Source organism: Convolutriloba macropyga, chromosome 4, assembly GCF_964194025.1.
Source record: "Convolutriloba macropyga chromosome 4, txConMacr16.3, whole genome shotgun sequence".
NCBI lineage: Eukaryota > Metazoa > Xenacoelomorpha > Acoela > Convolutidae > Convolutriloba > Convolutriloba macropyga.
The window spans coordinates 19246538-19265505 of NC_134471.1; the positions used below are offsets into that span (position 1 = coordinate 19246538).

The 18968-nt window shown below is 37.4% G+C and overlaps 1 protein-coding gene across 1 annotated transcript in view; it reads left to right on the forward strand.

The window, feature by feature from the left end:
* The window catches only part of LOC142338010 (jouberin-like), an 80440-nt gene that overhangs the window by 49658 nt on the left and 11814 nt on the right, over window positions 1–18968 (forward strand). Inside the window, exons 16-21 of the mRNA XM_075387644.1 lie at window positions 4666–4781; window positions 5301–5441; window positions 12362–12568; window positions 16909–17042; window positions 17726–17963; window positions 18163–18275. Coding sequence (XP_075243759.1) covers window positions 4666–4781; window positions 5301–5441; window positions 12362–12568; window positions 16909–17042; window positions 17726–17963; window positions 18163–18275 — 949 coding nt within the window. The remainder of the gene's footprint in view (window positions 1–4665; window positions 4782–5300; window positions 5442–12361; window positions 12569–16908; window positions 17043–17725; window positions 17964–18162; window positions 18276–18968) is intronic.

An 18968-nucleotide genomic window follows, 5' to 3' on the forward strand; every position in this document is an offset into this window, starting at 1 on the left:
TTCTGACTTTTCGTCCTCAAAAACGGGATAAACAGGTAGCGCCCAGCGGGCATTAAGTGCTCTTAGAGCCTTTCAGCTCTACAGCTGTTTTGGAGACTTCTTATCGTGTGAAGGGCGGTTCTTAGAGGTTGAGACACCCCCCCCTGATGAGCCCCCACCCCCACTATAGCATCCACACCCCACCTCGCTGTTGCCCCATCATCCCCCGGCGCACCCCCCCCCCCCCCCCCCCCGTGGCTAGCTACTGAAGAAGCCAACCGCTTGCCGGTCGTTAGAGCAATTCGCACGACGTTAGTCGGTTGTTTTTCTTTCTAATTGTTTTTCAAAAACTGTTCCTCGTCAACTCAGAGTTAAATTTTTAGTTTTTCATTTCGTCAGTGAATTTTGAATTATAGTTGAGCATTTCTTGCTCTGTTTGTTTTGTCGTCTGACGCTAATTTCTGTTTTATTTTATATCTTGCCGCAAAGTTCAATTGAGTTGTTTTGATTGGGTGTACTGAAAAGTGTTTAGCTGCATTTATGCGCGTGACGTCATTTTTCTACACTCAATAGTAGTTTTTGAGCATGTGTTTTCAGTCACGTGTTTAGCTGCGTTTGTGTGCGTGACGTGCACCTCCCTTTTGGCCGGTGACTTAGGTATTTAGTGATCAGAACTTTAGAGCAACAAGTTCCCAGCCATGAAGACCAGAGCAGCGATGCTAAGACCGTCAGTGGTCGAGCTCTTTGAGGAGTTGATTCCAGTGAGCCTCAATTCTCCTTGATCCATCTTTTGGAACATAGACTTTTGTTGTCTGGGACAGAGCTTCTGTTGTCTGGGCCAGACATGTTGTATAGCCACTTAATTCTGTTTAACTCTGCTTTCACAGTTGCAACTCTGTGATTTAAATTCTGTAACTCTCACTACATCGTTCTTGTCTGAACCTTACACAGTATTTCCTACTGTAAGATTTGGTTTCAGATACTATTTGTGCGCAGGGAACGCATACAATTTTCTCATTCACCAATCATCCTTCAATCACAGGAAAACTTCGTGATTTGTGAGATATATCGAGGACTTTGTCGCTTAGCTAGACTAGTGTGCTGCATTCTACTCCATCCCGTGCGTTACGTAATTTTTTTACGCTAATTAGTTGTGAATCTTTGGCACGTGAAGCATTTCAGAACTAAATTGAACTGCTAACTGTCGTTCGAGGGACTCAATTGTGGCTATTGATGTACGTATAATCTGCAAGGTATGTTTGATTTTGTTGAATAAAGTTTTTTTCATTCGACAAAATTGAAGACATGATTTCTTGTGAGGATGACTTTCTGCAATAGTAATGAAGGTTCCTTGATAGGAACCCTTATTCTGGTAAACTGACTTAATTTCGGGTGACTTTTGAATTTTCTGAGCTGTTGCTCTCATTCAGTTGCGTTTGCGAGTTAATTAGCTCCAATTTACGTAGAACGGTCAAAGAGTTCGCTTAGTTTCTTTTTCGTTTTCCTTTAATTACTTTTTAATCAGTAAGAAGCTCTAATTTTTACATTTTAAGTCTTAACATGGTGGAACTAAATTTGAACAATAATATTCGAAGAACGGTAGATTTGATGTGCCTTTGGCTCAACGGTTAAGCACTAAACAGTATAATCAGGCAGAAAAGGCAAAGTTATTTTGAAGGCTTTTGTAGGAAAGGGACCCCTTTTCTCTGCTGTTCATCGCCCTATTTTACAACTCCGCTGGTTAAATCCTGTTGTACTCGTTTTTAGCGTCTTCGTTCTCGTTTTCAATATTCTGAGCTGGCGTTTTTGATGCCGGTTTTTACTGACGTAAAATTCGTGTAAGTTTTTATGCATGCATGGGGGTGTTTTCCCTCATTTTGTGTGATTGGTCGATTTGTGAAGTTTTTATCACTAATGAATTGCCTCCCTTCCGAGTGTGTTTTGCGGAAATTTAGTTGGAAAAATGAAGGGCGTCTGTGATCATATTTAAATTAAAAGGTGAAGTTCAAGTTTTTAATATCTTATACAATTCTCTTATTGTAAAAAAAGCTGACATCACAAAAAAAATGGTCAATAAGCTTTTATTAGTTTTCCTCCAATTGCAGCTTCCGTAATTGTCAATTTCTTCAATTATTTTTTGTTTACAAATCTATCAGCCATTTTTAATGACATCGTTGCATGAATCTTATCCCAAGTCGAGGTGGCCAGACCGAGTTGAGCTCTGATCAGACCATCTTCCAGCGCACACATGTTCTCGGTGCGCTCGAATTACATGGTCTGGAAAAGGCTTCGAGCACACTTTTGTCTGGACAGTGGTCTGGAACTTGCCTGATCAGAGGCCACTTTGGTCTGGGACGGTCTGATCAGAGGTCACTTTGGTCTGGGACGGATCAGAGGCAGTTTCAAGCGCACACTAGTCTGACCAAAGACCAAATCGAGCGAATTTTTTTCAAGTTTTTTTTTGCTTTTTTACTGACATTTGTTGTCTCTGGTAAGAGTCAACAATAAAACAGCATTCTGATCAGAACTCCATCTGAAAATCTGATGGGCTTGATCAGTACCAAGGGTCCAGCTGATAGCAACTGTTGGTCCCCTCAAGAAAAGATTTTGAGTCAAAGTAGATTAAGACGTTTTTATGCAAAGCTGTCTAAGTTCATTTATTCAGTTAAAAGCATAAATAAATGGCTTTCAATAAATTTTTTTGAACAATTTTTTGGTTTTATTTTCATTAGCAATATTTTTAGGATTGGCTTTTCGTTAGTTGATTATAAGAGTGATAACATCGATTTTCATGAAATGAATATATTATAACGATATTGAGAGATTTGTTCAAGTTCAAAATCATTCTCTGATCAGACTATTTTGAACGCACTTTAGTCTAAACAGAGGCAACTTCGAGCGCACTTTTGTCTGATCAGAGGTGATTTCGAGCGCACTTTAGTCTGATCATAGGCATTTTCGACTCCATCCCGTGCGTTACGTAATTTTTTTACGCTAATTAGTTGTGAATCTTTGGCACGTGAAGCATTTCAGAACTAAATTGAACTGCTAACTGTCGTTCGAGGGACTCAATTGTGGCTATTGATGTACGTATAATCTGCAAGGTATTTTTGATTTTGTTGAATAAAGTTTTTTTCATTCGACAAAATCGAAGACATGATTTCTTGTGAGGATGACTTTCTGCAATAGTAATGAAGGTTCCTTGATAGGAACCCTTATTCTGGTAAACTGACTTAATTTCGGGTGACTTTTGATTTTTCTGAGCTGTTGCTCTCATTCAGTTGCGTTTGCGAGTTAATTAGCTCCATTTTACGTAGAACGGTCAAAGAGTTCGCTTAGTTTCTTTTTCGTTTTCTTTTAATTACTTTTTAATCAGTAAGCTCTAATTTGTACATTTTAAGTCTCAACATGGTGGAACTAAATTTGAACAATAATATTCGAAGAACGGTAGATTTGATGTGCCTTTGGCTCAACGGTTAAGCACTAAACAGTATAATCAGGCAGAAAAGGCAAAGTTATTTTGAAGGCTTTTGTAGGAAAGGGACCCCTTTTCTCTGCTGTTCATCACCCTATTTTTCCACTCCGCTGGTTAAATCCTTTTGTACTCGTTTTTAGCGTCTTCGTTGTCGTTTCCAATATTCTGAGCTGGCATTTTTGATGCAGGTTTTTACTGACGTAAAATTCGTGAACACTAGTCTGATCAGAGGCCGATTCGAGCGCACAATAGTCTGACCAGAGACCAAATCGAGCGAATTTTTACTGACATTTGTTGTCTCTGGTAAGAGTCAACAATAAAACAGCATTCTGAACAGAATTCCAGCTGAAAATCTGATGGGTTTGATCAGTACCAAGGGGTCCAGCTGATAGCAACTGTTGGTCCCCTCAAGAAAAGATTTTGATTCAAAGTAGATTAAGACGTTTTTATGCAAAGCTGTCTAAGTTCATTTATTCAGTTAAAAGCATAAATAAATGGCACTCAATAAATTTTTTTGAACAATTTTTTTGCTTTTATTTTCATTAGCAATATTTTTAGAATTGGCTTTTCGTTAGTTGATTATAAGAGTGATAACATCGATTTTCATGAAATGAATATATTATAACGATAGAGAGAACTTGAGAGATTTGTTCAAGTTCAAAATCATTCTCTGATCAGACTATTTTGAACGCACTTTAGTCTAAACAGAGGCAACTTCGAGCGCACTTTTGTCTGATCAGAGGTGATTTCGAGCGCATTTTAGTCTGGTCATAGGCATTTTCGAGCGCACTTCAGTCTGATCAGAGGCTATTTCTAGCGCACTTCAGTCTGATCAGAGGCGAATTCGAGCGCACACTAGTCTGATCAGGGCATGGCTTTCGACCGCACAATAGTCTGATCAGAAGAGGTTTTCGAGCGCACACGGAGCTTTGAGCGCATGATAGTCTAATCAGAGGACACTTCAGTCTGAGTCGGTCTGATCAGAGGTCGCTTTTGTCTGGGACGGTTTTATCAGAAACCATTTTGGTCTGGACCTCAACCTGGGATGTTTCGTCTTTTTTTATTCTTTCCCATTATACCCACGTAACCCAATTATTGTAAAAAATATGTCAATTCAGGGAGAGGTCTTAGATTCCTGTCCCTCTCAGCTCAAAGGGAAAGAGCCTCCTTTGAACACTAATTGTAATGTATACCTGATGTGTGCTGATTAGATATATGGGTGCAGTGAACTTCAAAGACCACATCCGCAGCACTTTCTCACCCTGTGGGACCTATGTGTTTGCCAGTTCGGAGGACTGCACTGCAATTGTCTGGAACACTGACACATGTAAGTGATGCCTCATTTCACAACACAGAATTATGCATTGGCTCATTTCATCGCTTCAAGATATACTTGATGATTTTGTAAACTTCTCTGTATGGTTAACAGTTGACAGTTTGAAGGATCCAGTTACACGCAACTTCCTAAGAGAAGTGACCATTCAAATGGGTTCAAATTGAATCTTACTTGAGTTTTAAACTCTGTAACAGAGAACCACCGTATTCTTTGTAATGACTGTAGAGACTACTATATTGGAAATCCATTATGTCCCTCCCCTCCCAGGTTAGTGAAGAAAAAACGGGTGCACCCCAAATGCACGTCCATTTTGACACGATTACTTGTTATATCAGTAATAAGAGTCTTATTGCCGAGTGGTTAGTGCTTCTGGTGAGGGAGAGGGAGGTCCATGGTTCGAATCCCGGCGTGGTTTTTGCACCCACAAAGAAAAATTTATCTAAGCTACAGCCCCTGAATTAAATTGCCTCTCCTGTCGTTTGAGAGTCGGTTTATGTTCTTTTTTTAAAGGTGAAACAGTGTGCCTGTACAAGGACCTAGGCTTCACGTCTTCAATCTCTGATATCTGCTACCACCCATTCGAACACTTAGTCGCTTTCTGTGCCATCGGGACCAATCAGCCTGTTGTACTCTTCAGTTATGATCATAAGGGTATGTGTTGATGCCTCAGTTTTCTAAAATTGATTTAAAGTTGTTTAATTCGGGAAGTTGTTAAATAGTTTGATAGAGTATTATTAATACCAAATTTTCAATGTTTTATATTTTGTAATTGCTCTCGTTCGAAGTGTGAATCAATTATTGTAAACTTGGGTGTCTTTTTTATCTTTATACAAAATTTTTACTTGACCTTTTTGACTTAAACATGCTATCGCTCGCTCGAGCGATTGAAGTTGACTTTCCATCTTCAAAACAGGGATTAACTGGTAAATAGCCCGATGGCATTAAGTATTTGAGCAGCTCGCTTAGAGCTTTATTAGGCCAAACTGCTGAGGAACGCTTGTAAAAGCAGGTATGGTTTAAAGGGCGATATCAAACCGCCGCGGAGCCTTTGTTTACACTCACTTCCCTGCGATGGTGAATTCAGAACAATTATATAATTATGATATTATTATATATCAATAATAATATCGCATCAACTTGGCTGCCCGAAAATAAGGTTTGTGAATTCGTATGTTCTACGCTTAAATGCGAATTTGAGAGCGTTCTCCCCGCCTCCGTCCCTCGTGCTTTTATACTCCCGCACTTAGGCTAGCCTTTTTATGCTTTGGCTAAGTACAACCAAAGCAACCACCTCGCCTGTCGATCTAGGGCAGTTCTTCCGACGGTAGTTGGCTTTGTTCTATCAGTCTTGTCTTTGATGATCTGGTTGAGTATCAGGTATTTGACCTAAAAGCGAAAAAAAGTAACCTCGTCTTTGCTCAGTCGGAGAAATGAAATTGACGCTCATGGAAAATTTCGTCAATTATTCTGACTCCTCGTGCCCTTCTTCCGCAGCAACCCATTCTACCTACGGCCCCTTCCCCAATGCGCCAGGCTCCTACCAAAATTCTATTTTGAAAGTGTATTGAATGTTTAATAGCCGCCTCATCTTCTCAGCCGGCTATTATAGCGCTCCTATTTTTTTTACAATTCAAAGAATTTGAATTGTATTGGGGCGCTGTCTTTTTTTTTTAAGATCTGTTCACACATTTTCTAGATTTTTGAAGTCAAATTGGAGTAGTGATTTTGGTCACGCCGAAACAGGAAGTGGAGCGAAAAAGCGAGTGGTTTTGCGGCGTGAAATTTTTTCGCTCTAATTTTAAAGTAGAGTAAGAATACGGCGTTTGAACAAAAATTCGCTTTATCGGTAGTGGTTTTTGTTCACATGCGGCAATTTCACTTTGATTTTTACTGTTTTTTCGATTTTTTGGATCGGATTTTTTTCTAAATGGTTTTTCCAATCCATTCATAGTCCGTTCTAGGTCTAGTTTTCTGTTTAGTCAATGAAAATTCTTTGAATTGTACGTCAGGACTTGTCCTGCTATGTTTTTTTACTTCGTCGAATAAAAAAAATTTTCGCTTTACCTCATTTTGCCGCTTTTTCAACATTTTGCGTGATATCTTTTTGACTTCTCTAGACTAGTTTCTCTCTTCTCTCATTCTGCTAAAAGTGATTTTGAACATCAGTTGCTCAGCAAAGCAATTCAAAATGAACAGAGTCAGTATAAAAAATTGAAGTCAGAAGTAGAAACGGGATAAACCCATAAAGCCCAATTTTAGATGCCCGCTATTTGAACGTCGTTACTATAAGTCTTAGTTACCATCTCTAATGCTTTCAGATCTCCATTCAACCATTACTTTCAATCAGTACAGATTAACTTTACTTCTCCATAGTTTTTAGCGTTTTTTTAAGGTTATCGTTTTTTAATAGCCGCGTCCTCAATTCTAGGCGCCTATTATAGCGCTCCTATTTTTCTACAATTCAAAGAATTTGAATTGTATTGGGGCGCTGTCTTTTTTAAGATCTGTTCACACATTTTCATGATTTTTGAAGTCAAATTGGAGTGGTGATTTTGGTCACGCCGAAACAGGAAGTGGAGCGAAAAAGCGAGTGGTTTTGCGGCGTGAAATTTTTTCGCTCTAATTTTAAAGTAGAGTAAGAATACGGCGTTTGAACAAAAATTCGCTTTATCGGTAGTGGTTTTTGTTCACATGCGGCAATTTCACTTTGATTTTTACTGTTTTTTCGATTTTTTGGATCGGATTTTTTTCTAAATGGTTTTTCCAATCCATTCATAGTCCGTTCTAGGTCTAGTTTTCTGTTTAGTCAATGAAAATTCTTTGAATTGTACGTCAGGACTTGTCCTGCTATGTTTTTTTACTCCGTCGAACTTTTTTTCGCTTTACCCATTTTGCCGCTTTTTCGACATTTTGCGTGAAATCTTTTTGACTTCTCTAGGCTAGTTTCACTCTTCTGTCATTCTGTTCAAAGTCCTTTTAAACAGCAGCTGCTCAGCAAAGCAATTCAAAATGAAGAGAGTCAGTATAATAAAATTAAAGTCAGAAATAGAAATGGGTTAAACCCATAAAGCCCATTTTTAGATGCCCGGTACTTGAACTTTGTTCTCATAAGTTTTAGTTACTATCTATAATGCTTATTGGTTTTGATACTAGACCCGGTAGCCTCTCACTGAAAGACAAGAGTATGTTCAATTACGAAATGACATCAAAATAAATCGCACTTAAAAATGTTTTTATACAAAAATCAATTTTTGTTGATATTTTCTTTTCTTTCAATCCCAATAGAGTTATGGGAATCAACGGTGGCTATTTTCCGGCAAGCTGCCGGGTATGTTCTTCAGTTGTTCTTACAACAGGTATCATGATTTGCTAAGAATGCTTAAATTGATAAAGATAATCGTTTCAAGTGATAAATTTTGCCGTATCTGAATTGTAAGCTGTTCGTTTTCAACTGTTGCAACTGAATGTGAAATAAATTCTTTCACTCACTGAATTACGAATTGTTTTTTTTTCAAAAGAGCGAAGTCAATAGAAACACTATAGACCGATAAAACCCTACCATTAAGTCATAGTGCACTAGGTTACCAAAGTTTGTTAGAGTGATTGCTATTTGACGTTAGTGTTCAGCTTAACAGCCTTCAGTTTAGAAGCTGAGTTAACTATAAATGAGGAATCTAACTTAATTTGCACAGCAAGTTGGAACATTTTTGATCAATGCCGATGTCGGTAAAGCTGGTCAGCAGCGTTTATTTTCCGGCAATTTTCGTACAATATTTTCTTTTGACCGTTTTTCAGAACATTCTGTCAAGCTACTTGAGTGAGGGGGGATCGAAAAACTTGTTCCGTATTTTTTTGCACCTATGAAAAATTATCTATGCTACTCTGAAATAAATTTCTCTGACTGACTATCGATTGAGAGCCATTTGTCCGACGTCAGTCGATGGTTTTCTCTGAAACTTTTTGTGGTCCAATTAGTTAATTTCTCTCGAAAGAAGTTCGGAGCATTCGTTGTAAAAAGTGGCTTTTCTGATGCAAATTTTCCAGACGTTTTTGTGCTTTTGTTCTGCACTTTGCTGACTTCTTGACGCTTGATTTCTTAATTATTTAGTGATACAAAGTTTGCTGCCGTTTCATTAAGAATCAACGGCATTGTAGCATAGTGGTTATGATTCTCGACTGGCATTTGTTGTTCTAGATCAATTCATTCAACTTGGGCCGGTTTATGTTTATTAATAGCCGCCCTCATCTTCTCAGCCGGCTATTATAGCGCTCCTATTTTTTTTTACTTCGTCGAATAAAAAAATGTTTCGCTTCACCTCATTTTGCCGCTTTTTCAACATTTTGCGTGATACCTTTTTGACTTCTCTCGGCTAGTTTCTCTCTTCTCTCATTCTGCTAAAAGTTATTTTGAACATCAGTTGCTCAGCAAAGCAATTCAAAATGAACAGAGTCAGTATAAAAAATTGAAGTCAGAAATAGAAACGGGATAAACCCATAAAGCCCAATTTTAGATGCCCGCTATTTGAACCTCGTTCATATAAATATTAGTTACCTCTCTCTAATGCTTATTGGTATTGATAGTAGCCTCTCTCTAAGAAACAGAAGTATGTTCAACTACGAAATGCCATCAAACTAAGTCGGACTTAAAAAAATGTTTTTGTACAAAAATCTTTTTTTTTCAATATCTTCTGTTATTTGAATCCCAATCATGCTTATTGGAATCAACGGCGGCTATTTTCCGGCAATCTGCCGGGTATGTTTATTTTTCGTTGTTTGTATAATTTTGATTGCTTCAATTTGACTCTCCGAAAAGATTTTTTTCAGCTTTTAATGTGAGTTAAATCACATCTTTGGGAATTCGTATAATATGGGTTGCTTCAACTTTGCTTTCTAATGTGGCTGTCCGAACTTTAATTTTGTGAATTCGTAGTTTTGACTCTCAAATGCTAATTTGAGAGCGTTCTCGCCACCCTCCTGCTTTTATCCGCCCGCTCTTAGGCCAGCCTTTTTATGCTTTGGCTAAATACAACCAAAGCCAACACCTCGCCTGTCGTTCGAGTAAAATTCTTCCGACAGTAGTTGGTTTCTTTTGTGTCAATCTTATCTTCGCTGATCTGCTTGATTATCTTGCTAGGTATGTTAGCTTGCGAGGTATGTAACCTAAAAGCAAAAAAAAGACCCTGACGTAGCTGATTCGGAGCTTTGAAATTCATGCCAATTATTTCAGTTTTGCTCCTACTGTACCAATCCCTCTCCCAAAGTCCAGTTTTGAAGGTGTGCGGTATACTGTTATGATGTGGCTAATGCTTAGACGCTCTCGTTGTTTGTTTTGCGCTACCTTTTGATCACGTTTTTCGGTTTATATGTCATGAATTTCGCGTTTGACTCCTGGTTTCCCTCACTCAGTTTCAACTGAGGGGATTTTCAATTCTTTCACTAATAGAATTACGCAATATAGTGAATACGGTCTGAGTCAAACGAACAAAATCAAAAGAAACGGGATAAACCTATGAAGGCCGGTCATTTATTTGTAGTGCTTTAGGTTATCGAAGTTCATGTGTGCAAGCTGGCATTATTATTAACTTTAAAAGCCTTCAGTTTAGGAGCAGAGTTAAGAATAATTTAAGATTCTAACCTAATTTGCAGAATTAGCACACCAAATTGAAAAATTGTTGGCTCTTTCAGCGGGAGGTTGTGGGCTCGAAACCCTCCTTGTTCCCAGGTTTTCACCCATAAAAATTATCTAGGCTACTGCCCCTCTGTTTTAAATTGCTCCGCTTGTCGTTTGAGAGAAATTTTTCCGACAATATTTGGTCATTTTTCTCAAACTTTTTTCTGGTCCAAATAGTTATTAATTGCTCTCGAACGCAGTTCAAAGCAATTATTGTAAACTTGTTGGTCTTTTTGCAAAGTTTTTTTTGACCGTTTTGACCTTTCGATTGAACTTGACGCCCCTGACTTTTTGGTTTTTTGTGATGTTAATTTCTCTCTTATTCGCAAGGGTCAGTAGCTGGAGTAAAGTGGAGGCAGTTCGCTACTAAATGTCGCATGAAATGTTTGCCGAAAGTTGTGTAAGTTGCCGTTAGTGATTCTTTTTAGGACATGAAAGTAGTCGGTCTGCAAATAGTTTTTATTTGCTCCCAGGCAAATTTTGAAATTCTTGTGAAAGTTTGGGTCATTTCTATGCAAAATTTTTGCCTGACCGTTTTGACTTATGGTGTGACATGGAGTAACTTTTACACCCTTGACTTTTTTCCTTTTGCGTGATCTAAGTTTTTCTATCATTCAGCATTGTCAGCAGTTGAACTCAAGTGGCGGCTATTCACCTAAAGGTCAAAAGTGCGCCTAAATTGGTATTTTTTTTCAAGTTTTATTAGTAGATAGTGTTGTATAATACCCCCCCCCCCCCAAGCAGGCTTCCAAAGATCTGAGCTCCCACTACTGGTCCGAGGGCGATTCTTCCGACGTCAGTCGATTATGTTTCGGTTTCTGTTCGCATGTGGCTTCGGTTCTCAAATGCTTTTGCCATCTAGTTTGGTTCAAAAGCTTCAGTCTGTTTTTTTGTTGTTTAGATCCGTTTGTTTCAATGATAACTTTGACCTTTAATCGAAAGAAGTCGAGTTGACGTACTTTTATCAGAAAATGATTTCTCTTATGAAATTTGAACCATACCCCCTATGTGACCTATATTGCTCCCTTTTACTACCTCTCCCCCATCTACCATTCTACACCACCTCCACCACTTATCCTTACCCCAACCCAACACCATATACCGCCACCTCTCTACATAGTAAATCATTATGTAAAATTATGGCCCGTGCGTCTAGGGGTGCAAATAAAATGCACCCACTAAGCTGGGGGGGGGGGGGGGGGGGGGAGCACAAACGGAAAAGATCCATAAAAACTTTTTTGTCGGATTCCATGATTTTTTTTACCGGGTTGGGATGCGTTCAGGTGTTTGACCTAAAGGCGAACGAGTCACATTGTTTAGCCTCATTCAGAACAATAACTTTTACAAAAATCAGGTTAAGGAGGTTTGAACAACTGTTGCATCAACTGTTGCAGCAAAAGTGTTTCTGACCAAAATTTGCCGCAAATAAATAGCAAAATTAAAAATTGTAGCATATTTATAGATATGCTACAATTTTTAATTTTGCTATTTATTTGCGGCAAATTTTGGTCAGAAACACTTCTGCTGATGTTGGGCTGATGTGATTTTTTCCTCAACCGGCTTTTGTGTGAATCGCTTTTGTCCTCAGAAACGTGATAAACCCGTAAAGTCGCTCTAAATTTCCCGTAGAGCTTCTAGTCTCCAAGTTTACGCTTCACGGAAACTATTAAGGTGGCATAATGTCATGCTTTTATTGGTAATTATGGGTAGATTTGGACCGCCCATCATACGCATTTTTACTCTAGGCACCTGGTAAAGCTAACCTCCCTGAAGGTATTTACAACCAATGTGAGGGCCACGTCAGTTGTTTGCGAGCATTTCGTGCGACGTTCATCGGTTGATTTAGTTGTTGTCTAGGTCATCAGAGCATTATTTGCAACTATCCTCTGCGAAATTTTAGTACCCGACCGAACCTATTTCGACCCTTCATTGGCTGCCACTGTTAACATGGAACAAGGTGCGGGAGGTGTTGTGTTGGAGGCTACTGGAGATCACAGAGGGCTACAGAGTACAACTACCACTCCTCGACTGCAGCACTCTTTCAGAGCCAAGGCTCCTATGTTGAATGCATCTGCATTTTATGGACCACCAAAAGGGGCTAGCTATGGTTAGTAGTGTGGTATGTTAATTGGATATATTATACTGGGATCAACCCGTGCTTTATAGAGAACATCATTTCGTATTCTGTTCGTAATGAGATTAAAGTTGAACGCAAAGTAACTCTACGGAAAAGCAAGCTGAAAGTTATTTAATTATAGCTGCGAAGCTGTAAGCTGAGCGTAGCTATATTGCGGTGCTCTTGGTTTTTTACGACTCGAAGAGGAGTATTAGTTTTCTCTCGGTCTTTTTTTACGACTCGAAGAGGAGTATTGGTTTTCTCTCGGTCTTTTTTTTACAGGAGGTACTATTTGTTCAGGCGGCGTTTTGACCTAATAGTGAAAGCTAGTAAAATTGCCGTGTGAACTAATTTTTTCTGAGCGAGAGAAGTTTTTTGTTCATGCGCTGCGATCGGTGAATGACTTTTTGACTTTGAAAAGAGTTTTTGAGAGATTGGCGCATATAGATGACAGTTGTTAGCCGTTTTTTCGTTCATTTGGCCTATTTTTTTTTATTGTAACTTGGTTTTTTGTAGAAACAAATTTTGATCAATACCGCATAAAAATGCAACCATCTGAAATCGATGCCACAATGTTTTTGAGAGCTTGATAATGCGTTTCAAATGCAAAATTGGACCATTTTTCCCAATTTTTTGTCAATTTTTTGTTTTTTTTTTCATTAATTGCTTCATTTTCGGCTTTTTAAGCGGACTTTAGTTTACCAAATAAGTACATATTTCAACGTATTTTTGATAATTCCTGAATTGGATGCCTCTTTCGGACGTGAGGTGTCTTTGTTCTATAAAATTCTACAAATACTAACCCAATTTTGGCGGTCTTTGCCAAAGCTTTCAAGTTTTTTGTTTGTATTTTGAGTTCATTTACCATTAAAAGATTTTTGGTTCACTATCTTTGGTTTTGGTTTCGTTTTGTTGCTAATGGAGTTGTTTTTTGCCACAACTGAAAATTTTTACCATATTTTAAACAATTTTTTTGCAAATTGTTTCTACTGTTTCGCAATTGCGCTCTTTTCACTGCTTACTGAGACAGGAGGATGGCTATGTATTGTTCGAAGGCCTGGATTGCTTATTAACAAACAAAAGCATGAGTTTTAATTAGCTTTTTCGATTTAGTTTGATTTTTCAGAAATTGCGAAATTTTTTTTTCAATCGGTATCACAATGTATGTTTTCTGCCTATTCTAGCATGCTTCTTTCTACCATTCTGCTATGAATTATAGTTTTATTCGTCCTGCCTGCTTTTATTAAATTGAAAATAATTGATTTGAACTAATAGTTTTTGTCATTTTTAAAATTTTTTTGCAATTGATTTTCAACATAATATGGTACTGAGGTTTTGCTACCTTCGGTTTTACAAATTTTGAACAGCTCTTTTTTGCGAATATTCTTATGGCTTGGGTTGGTATAATACGAATTTTTGGATCTGAATATTGTTTTGTCGCTTTAGTCTTCATGATTAATTTCGATTTAATTTTTTTGGTCATTGTTTGGTTTTATCGCGTTCATTGTGATTTAAAGCGACAACTATTGTTTCCAGTTAAAGCGACAAAGTTTATTTAGTAACCAATTGATTTCTGTTTTATATTATAAAATAGTGTTTCGATTGAGAGTTTACGGAAATTGCTAAGTTTTGTAACAAATTTTGGCCATTTCTTGCAGTATTCAACGTTTTCTTATAAATTGAAATTTGGGGAGCCTAACATGGCTTGATTTCTGCTGATCGCGTACTTTGATGTTTTCAATTGCTTTAAATGAATTGGATTGTTTTATATGCAGGAGGAATGTAAATTTTAGTTTAGTTGGTTTTATGGGCTATCTTCATTTTTGACGGATTTTTTGTTGTTAGTAGTCACTTTATTAGAAAACAGTAGATTTCAAAGGTAAATCTTTCATGAAGACGACTCGTCATTTTGACCTAAAAGCAAAACTGAGAAAAGCTGTCTTGATGAACAGATTTTCGCTAAGCAAGAAAAGTTTTTTGATCATGCGCTGCGTTTAGTGAATGACTTTTTGACTTTGAAAAGTAGTTTTTGACTGAATGGCACATATAGATAACCGTTTTTAGCCGTTTTTTCGTCTAAGTGGCCCAATTGTTCTTGCTTTTAATTTGGTTTCTTGTAGAAATAATTTTTAGTCGATACTATATTGAAATGTCAACCTCGAAAATTGATGCCACAGTGTTTTGCTGTACCTGAAAATGCTTTTCAAGTTGAAAATTGGCTCATATATCTTGATTTTTTAGTTAATTTTTGACTTTTTTTCTATTAATTTCTTCATTTTTGGTGCTTTTAACCATCTTTTTGTCAAAAATCAGTTAATATGGCAGCTTCTCGTTGATAATTCATATACTCAAGGCCTCTTTCTACCTCGAATTAATTTTTTTTTAAAATTGTACATATGCTAATCCGATTTTGGTAGTTTTTTCCAATATTCGTCAGTTTTTTGTTTGTATTTTGGTTGTATTTGCTAGAAAGTCTTTTTGTGCAACATGAGGGACTTTAATTTCGTTTCAATAAAAACTCAATCATTTTTTGGCGTTAAGTTTTTGAAAAACACTTAAAACCTTTTCATAAATGCAGTCTTAAAAGTTTTTTGACCATTTTTTGCAAAAGGTTTCAATGTTTCGTATATATGAGTTCTGCTTTTTCCTATTTTTTTTCTCCTCAGGGGGATAGACCTTGTATCGGATGACTAGTTATCTTTTCTATATCTTGAATGCTGAACAAGGAATTGTATTCGTTTTTCTTGAATTTTTTAAATTGATTTTTAACTTTCAAAAAGCAAGAATGTCTTTTTGTTACGGCGTTCCTTACATTGTGCCCATATTCTTCGCATTCCAGTTAGTTTCATTCTAGCTTTGTCCTGGCACCTACATTTATTTTCGGTATATTGATTTTTTCTGTTTTGATTTTTAAAAATGAATGATTTCAGCGTTTTCTTAGGTTTTGGTCATTTCTTTGGTTTGCAATTGATTTCATTCCACATAAAGCAGGACTGAGAGTTTGCTAGCAAGTCTTTGCTAAAATTTCCGCTCATGACTATTTACTGCAACTTTCTTCCGGCCTTGGCATTAATTTAAACGATTTGTTGCCTTTGAATATTCTTCTGCTGCTTTTGTCTTTTCTATGATCAATTTAATTTTTTAATTAGTGTGAAATTATGGAACAAGGAACAAGTGTGTGTTGTTTTTTGTCTTAATTGCAGTGATTAGAAGTGTAATTATGGGTGTTTTTTGTTTCTTAAATTTGAGCTTTCTATTTTGGAAAGATTTAACTTAGATTCGAAGATTATTATCTGCCGTTTGCTTTCGCGATCGTTTTCAGATTAGAATCATGAATTGTTTGAGGGCAATTGATAACCTTGTCAGCTTTTTCAGCCTATCAGTTTTTACCATCTTTTTTATTTCGGATTTTTTAACGTTACCAAACGTTTTCAATAATATTAAATTTTGCTGCATTTTATTTCTCTTGGTGAGTGGTTTAAGTTTCACCAATTTTTAGAGCAGACTGGAAAGGTAATGAGTTAATGGTTTAATACAAAAAGTAGTGGCTTCCGCTGCAATCACGGTTTTGTTAGTGAAGTTTTGACGCTTCGAGTCGCTTCCGGAATTCCTCCGGCTTAGTTTTTTGTTTCGTCGTCTGACGCTCTTTTTTCGTTTTACATTTCTGAATGACTTCTTCCTCTCACTAACGGCATTTGCGCGCGTGACGTCATTTCTCACTCGCTTTAGCGAAATTTTTTTAGGTTATTTGCGTGATTAGATTTTGATCATACGTGACTTCAGTCACTCAATAAAATGACTTTTGCACTTTAAAACTTAGGTTTAATTTGAATTTGTTTAAGGTCAAAGGAACTCATATGTGCAGTAAAGGTCCCTAATAAGAGGCTTCTGTAGAATGAATTTTAACAAGCTTTATTGATTTTTCGCTGAATGTTTTTTAGCCTAGTTTTTTGAGCGGCGTCGATTTTTTTGCAATTCAGATCTCTATCTGTTTCTATCTCTATTATATGGCATGCAGGTCTATTCTTTCGCAGCTATTCCGGCAATCGATTTGAAGTCAATTGGTTTGTTTTTCTCCGGATAGATTTACAAATTTGTTTCAATATATTGAACATGTGGATTCATTTTCATAATGTTTGATCAATCAATGTCCTTAATTGAATTAAATTGATGATAAATTGGTGACAATTTGGTGTAATATAAAATATAGTTCTCTTGAACGATGTTGGATTTATGTTTGAGAAGGTGTTTATAGTAATTGGGAGAGGATAAATTTATTCTCTCTCATGATGCGGCAGAATCTTGTATGGAAGTCATAGTTGTTGATGCAGGATCTGGAATGGGACAGACGACGCCTGGCAGGTCTGATCTGATGGTGAAGTCAAGTAGAGAACTGGCATCCGAGATCATCCAGAGTGTGAGACTGGACCAGGTCAACAGACAGCTCAATGCTTCTAACATATCTGTGAGTGGAGTTTGTTAGGAGAAGGTTATATAGCTAAATAATTTTCCCATGTCGAGTGACTTATCCGATGTCGAGCAAACGGAAGGAACGATTAAAGTTTTAAAAAAATAATTTAACATAGTTGTTGACAAACAGCTACATTTGTGTATTTTGTTGTTGTGTACATTTGTGTTGTTGAAAAGAAAAAGATGTACATCCTTAGTGACTGTTAAGGTACTGTCATAGTTATGGAAATAAAGCATTCACTCATAAGAATCAGGCTAAGCAATATTTTATTTTCTTCTCAAATTGTAAATCAAAGTTTGACGTTCTAAATGTTTCAGAATAACTGATATCGTAATCATATTTTTCCTCTGATAGACGTGAATGTACTGCGTAACCAATTTTAAGTAATGGTTAAGTGACTCTGCTTGAAGTCCACTGAGAACTTCTGGCGTTTATCGGGAACCGCGAAGCGGTTCGAGATCTTAAGTCAGAATTTAGAAGTGATTTTCGCAGAGTCACTTAACCATGCTTAAAACACGAAACGCGCACGTTTTAAAATGACGAAAGTCAACGAAATTCAACTCCTGGCTAAGTAGGGACTTGTGGTATTTTGACTTCTGGCACTACAGACTTTCGGCATTTTAAAATGTGCACGTGAGTGTTTTAAGATTCTATTATATATTTAGGATGTGGAATGACTTGAACTATACTCAGAGCAGAGCACGTGCGAAACAGACGCAAATCAAAAACAGCAACAACAGCTGCTGTCAGAATCTGCAGCTGGAGGAGATATTGATACGAACAGATCCGGCGCTTCTTTGTTGCCACCTGGCAGTAGTCAAAGACTGGAAAGTGAGCAAGATGTCACGCAAGGAGGAGTGGAAAGTCCTTCCGAATCAGCTGTCAATTCGGCACGGGCTCCGTCATTGAGAGCAGGTCAATAGCACTCTAAACCATTTCATGGTTGCTCTGCAGCTCAACTGAAAAAAACTACATACTGATTATATACCGCATGTTTCTCGAGAGCAAGGGTGTAAAAAGTTTCTGGAAAGAACTGAATTCGAAAAAAAAACGGAATTTTGTGTGACTGAATTCTGCTCGTGGCAATAATGGTGTGTTGAGTTGGTTTGTTTAGGTGATCTAGTGAGACAGCTGGATTCGGAGATGCCCTCAGCAAGGTTGTCCATGCTGATCCAGAGTGAGAAGCCAAGGTTCCTCATATCTGCCAAGACTGGCATTTCCCAGTGGGTAAGCAACTGTATGAGCATAAGCTATAGTGTGGAGCAATTTGAATAATGTAACTAATGTGTATATGGCACTGCCGGCACACAAGAGGAGAGATAAAAAAAAATTATTTTTTTTAATATTTTTAAAATACATAAAAATGCGCAAAATGACTGTTGTCTGCATGCAGGGACTTATACACAATACTAATGTACAACTATTTTGGATACAGTTAGTTGGTCTTGGGTACGAAAAAATTTTTTATGCGAGTTTGTTCGATATTCTTAATAAATAGCGGCAAAGCAATGACAAGTTTATTATCGGCATCACGGTTTTCTTTTAGGACTCGAAGAGGAGTCTTCGTGAAGCGTGTTTATTAATTGCTCTTGAATGAGAAGCAATTATTGTAAACGCGTGTGTCTTTTTTTAATTGCTTTCAAACGAAGTTTGTAGCAATTGTATTAGTCCTGTTGGTCTTTTTTTAATGCGATTTTTTGCTTGACCGATCTTTCGTCTGACGCTTTTGACTTTTCGTCCTCAAAAACGGGATAAACAGGTAGCCGCCTGCGGGCATTAAGTGCTCTTAGAGCCTTTCAGCTCACTAGTCTCCAATTATGCGATTTCCAGAAACTGTTTTGGAGACTCATACTTATAGTGTGAAGAGCGGTTCTTAGAGGTAGACCCCCCACATCAGTCCCCTCTCACTTCACACCTCCC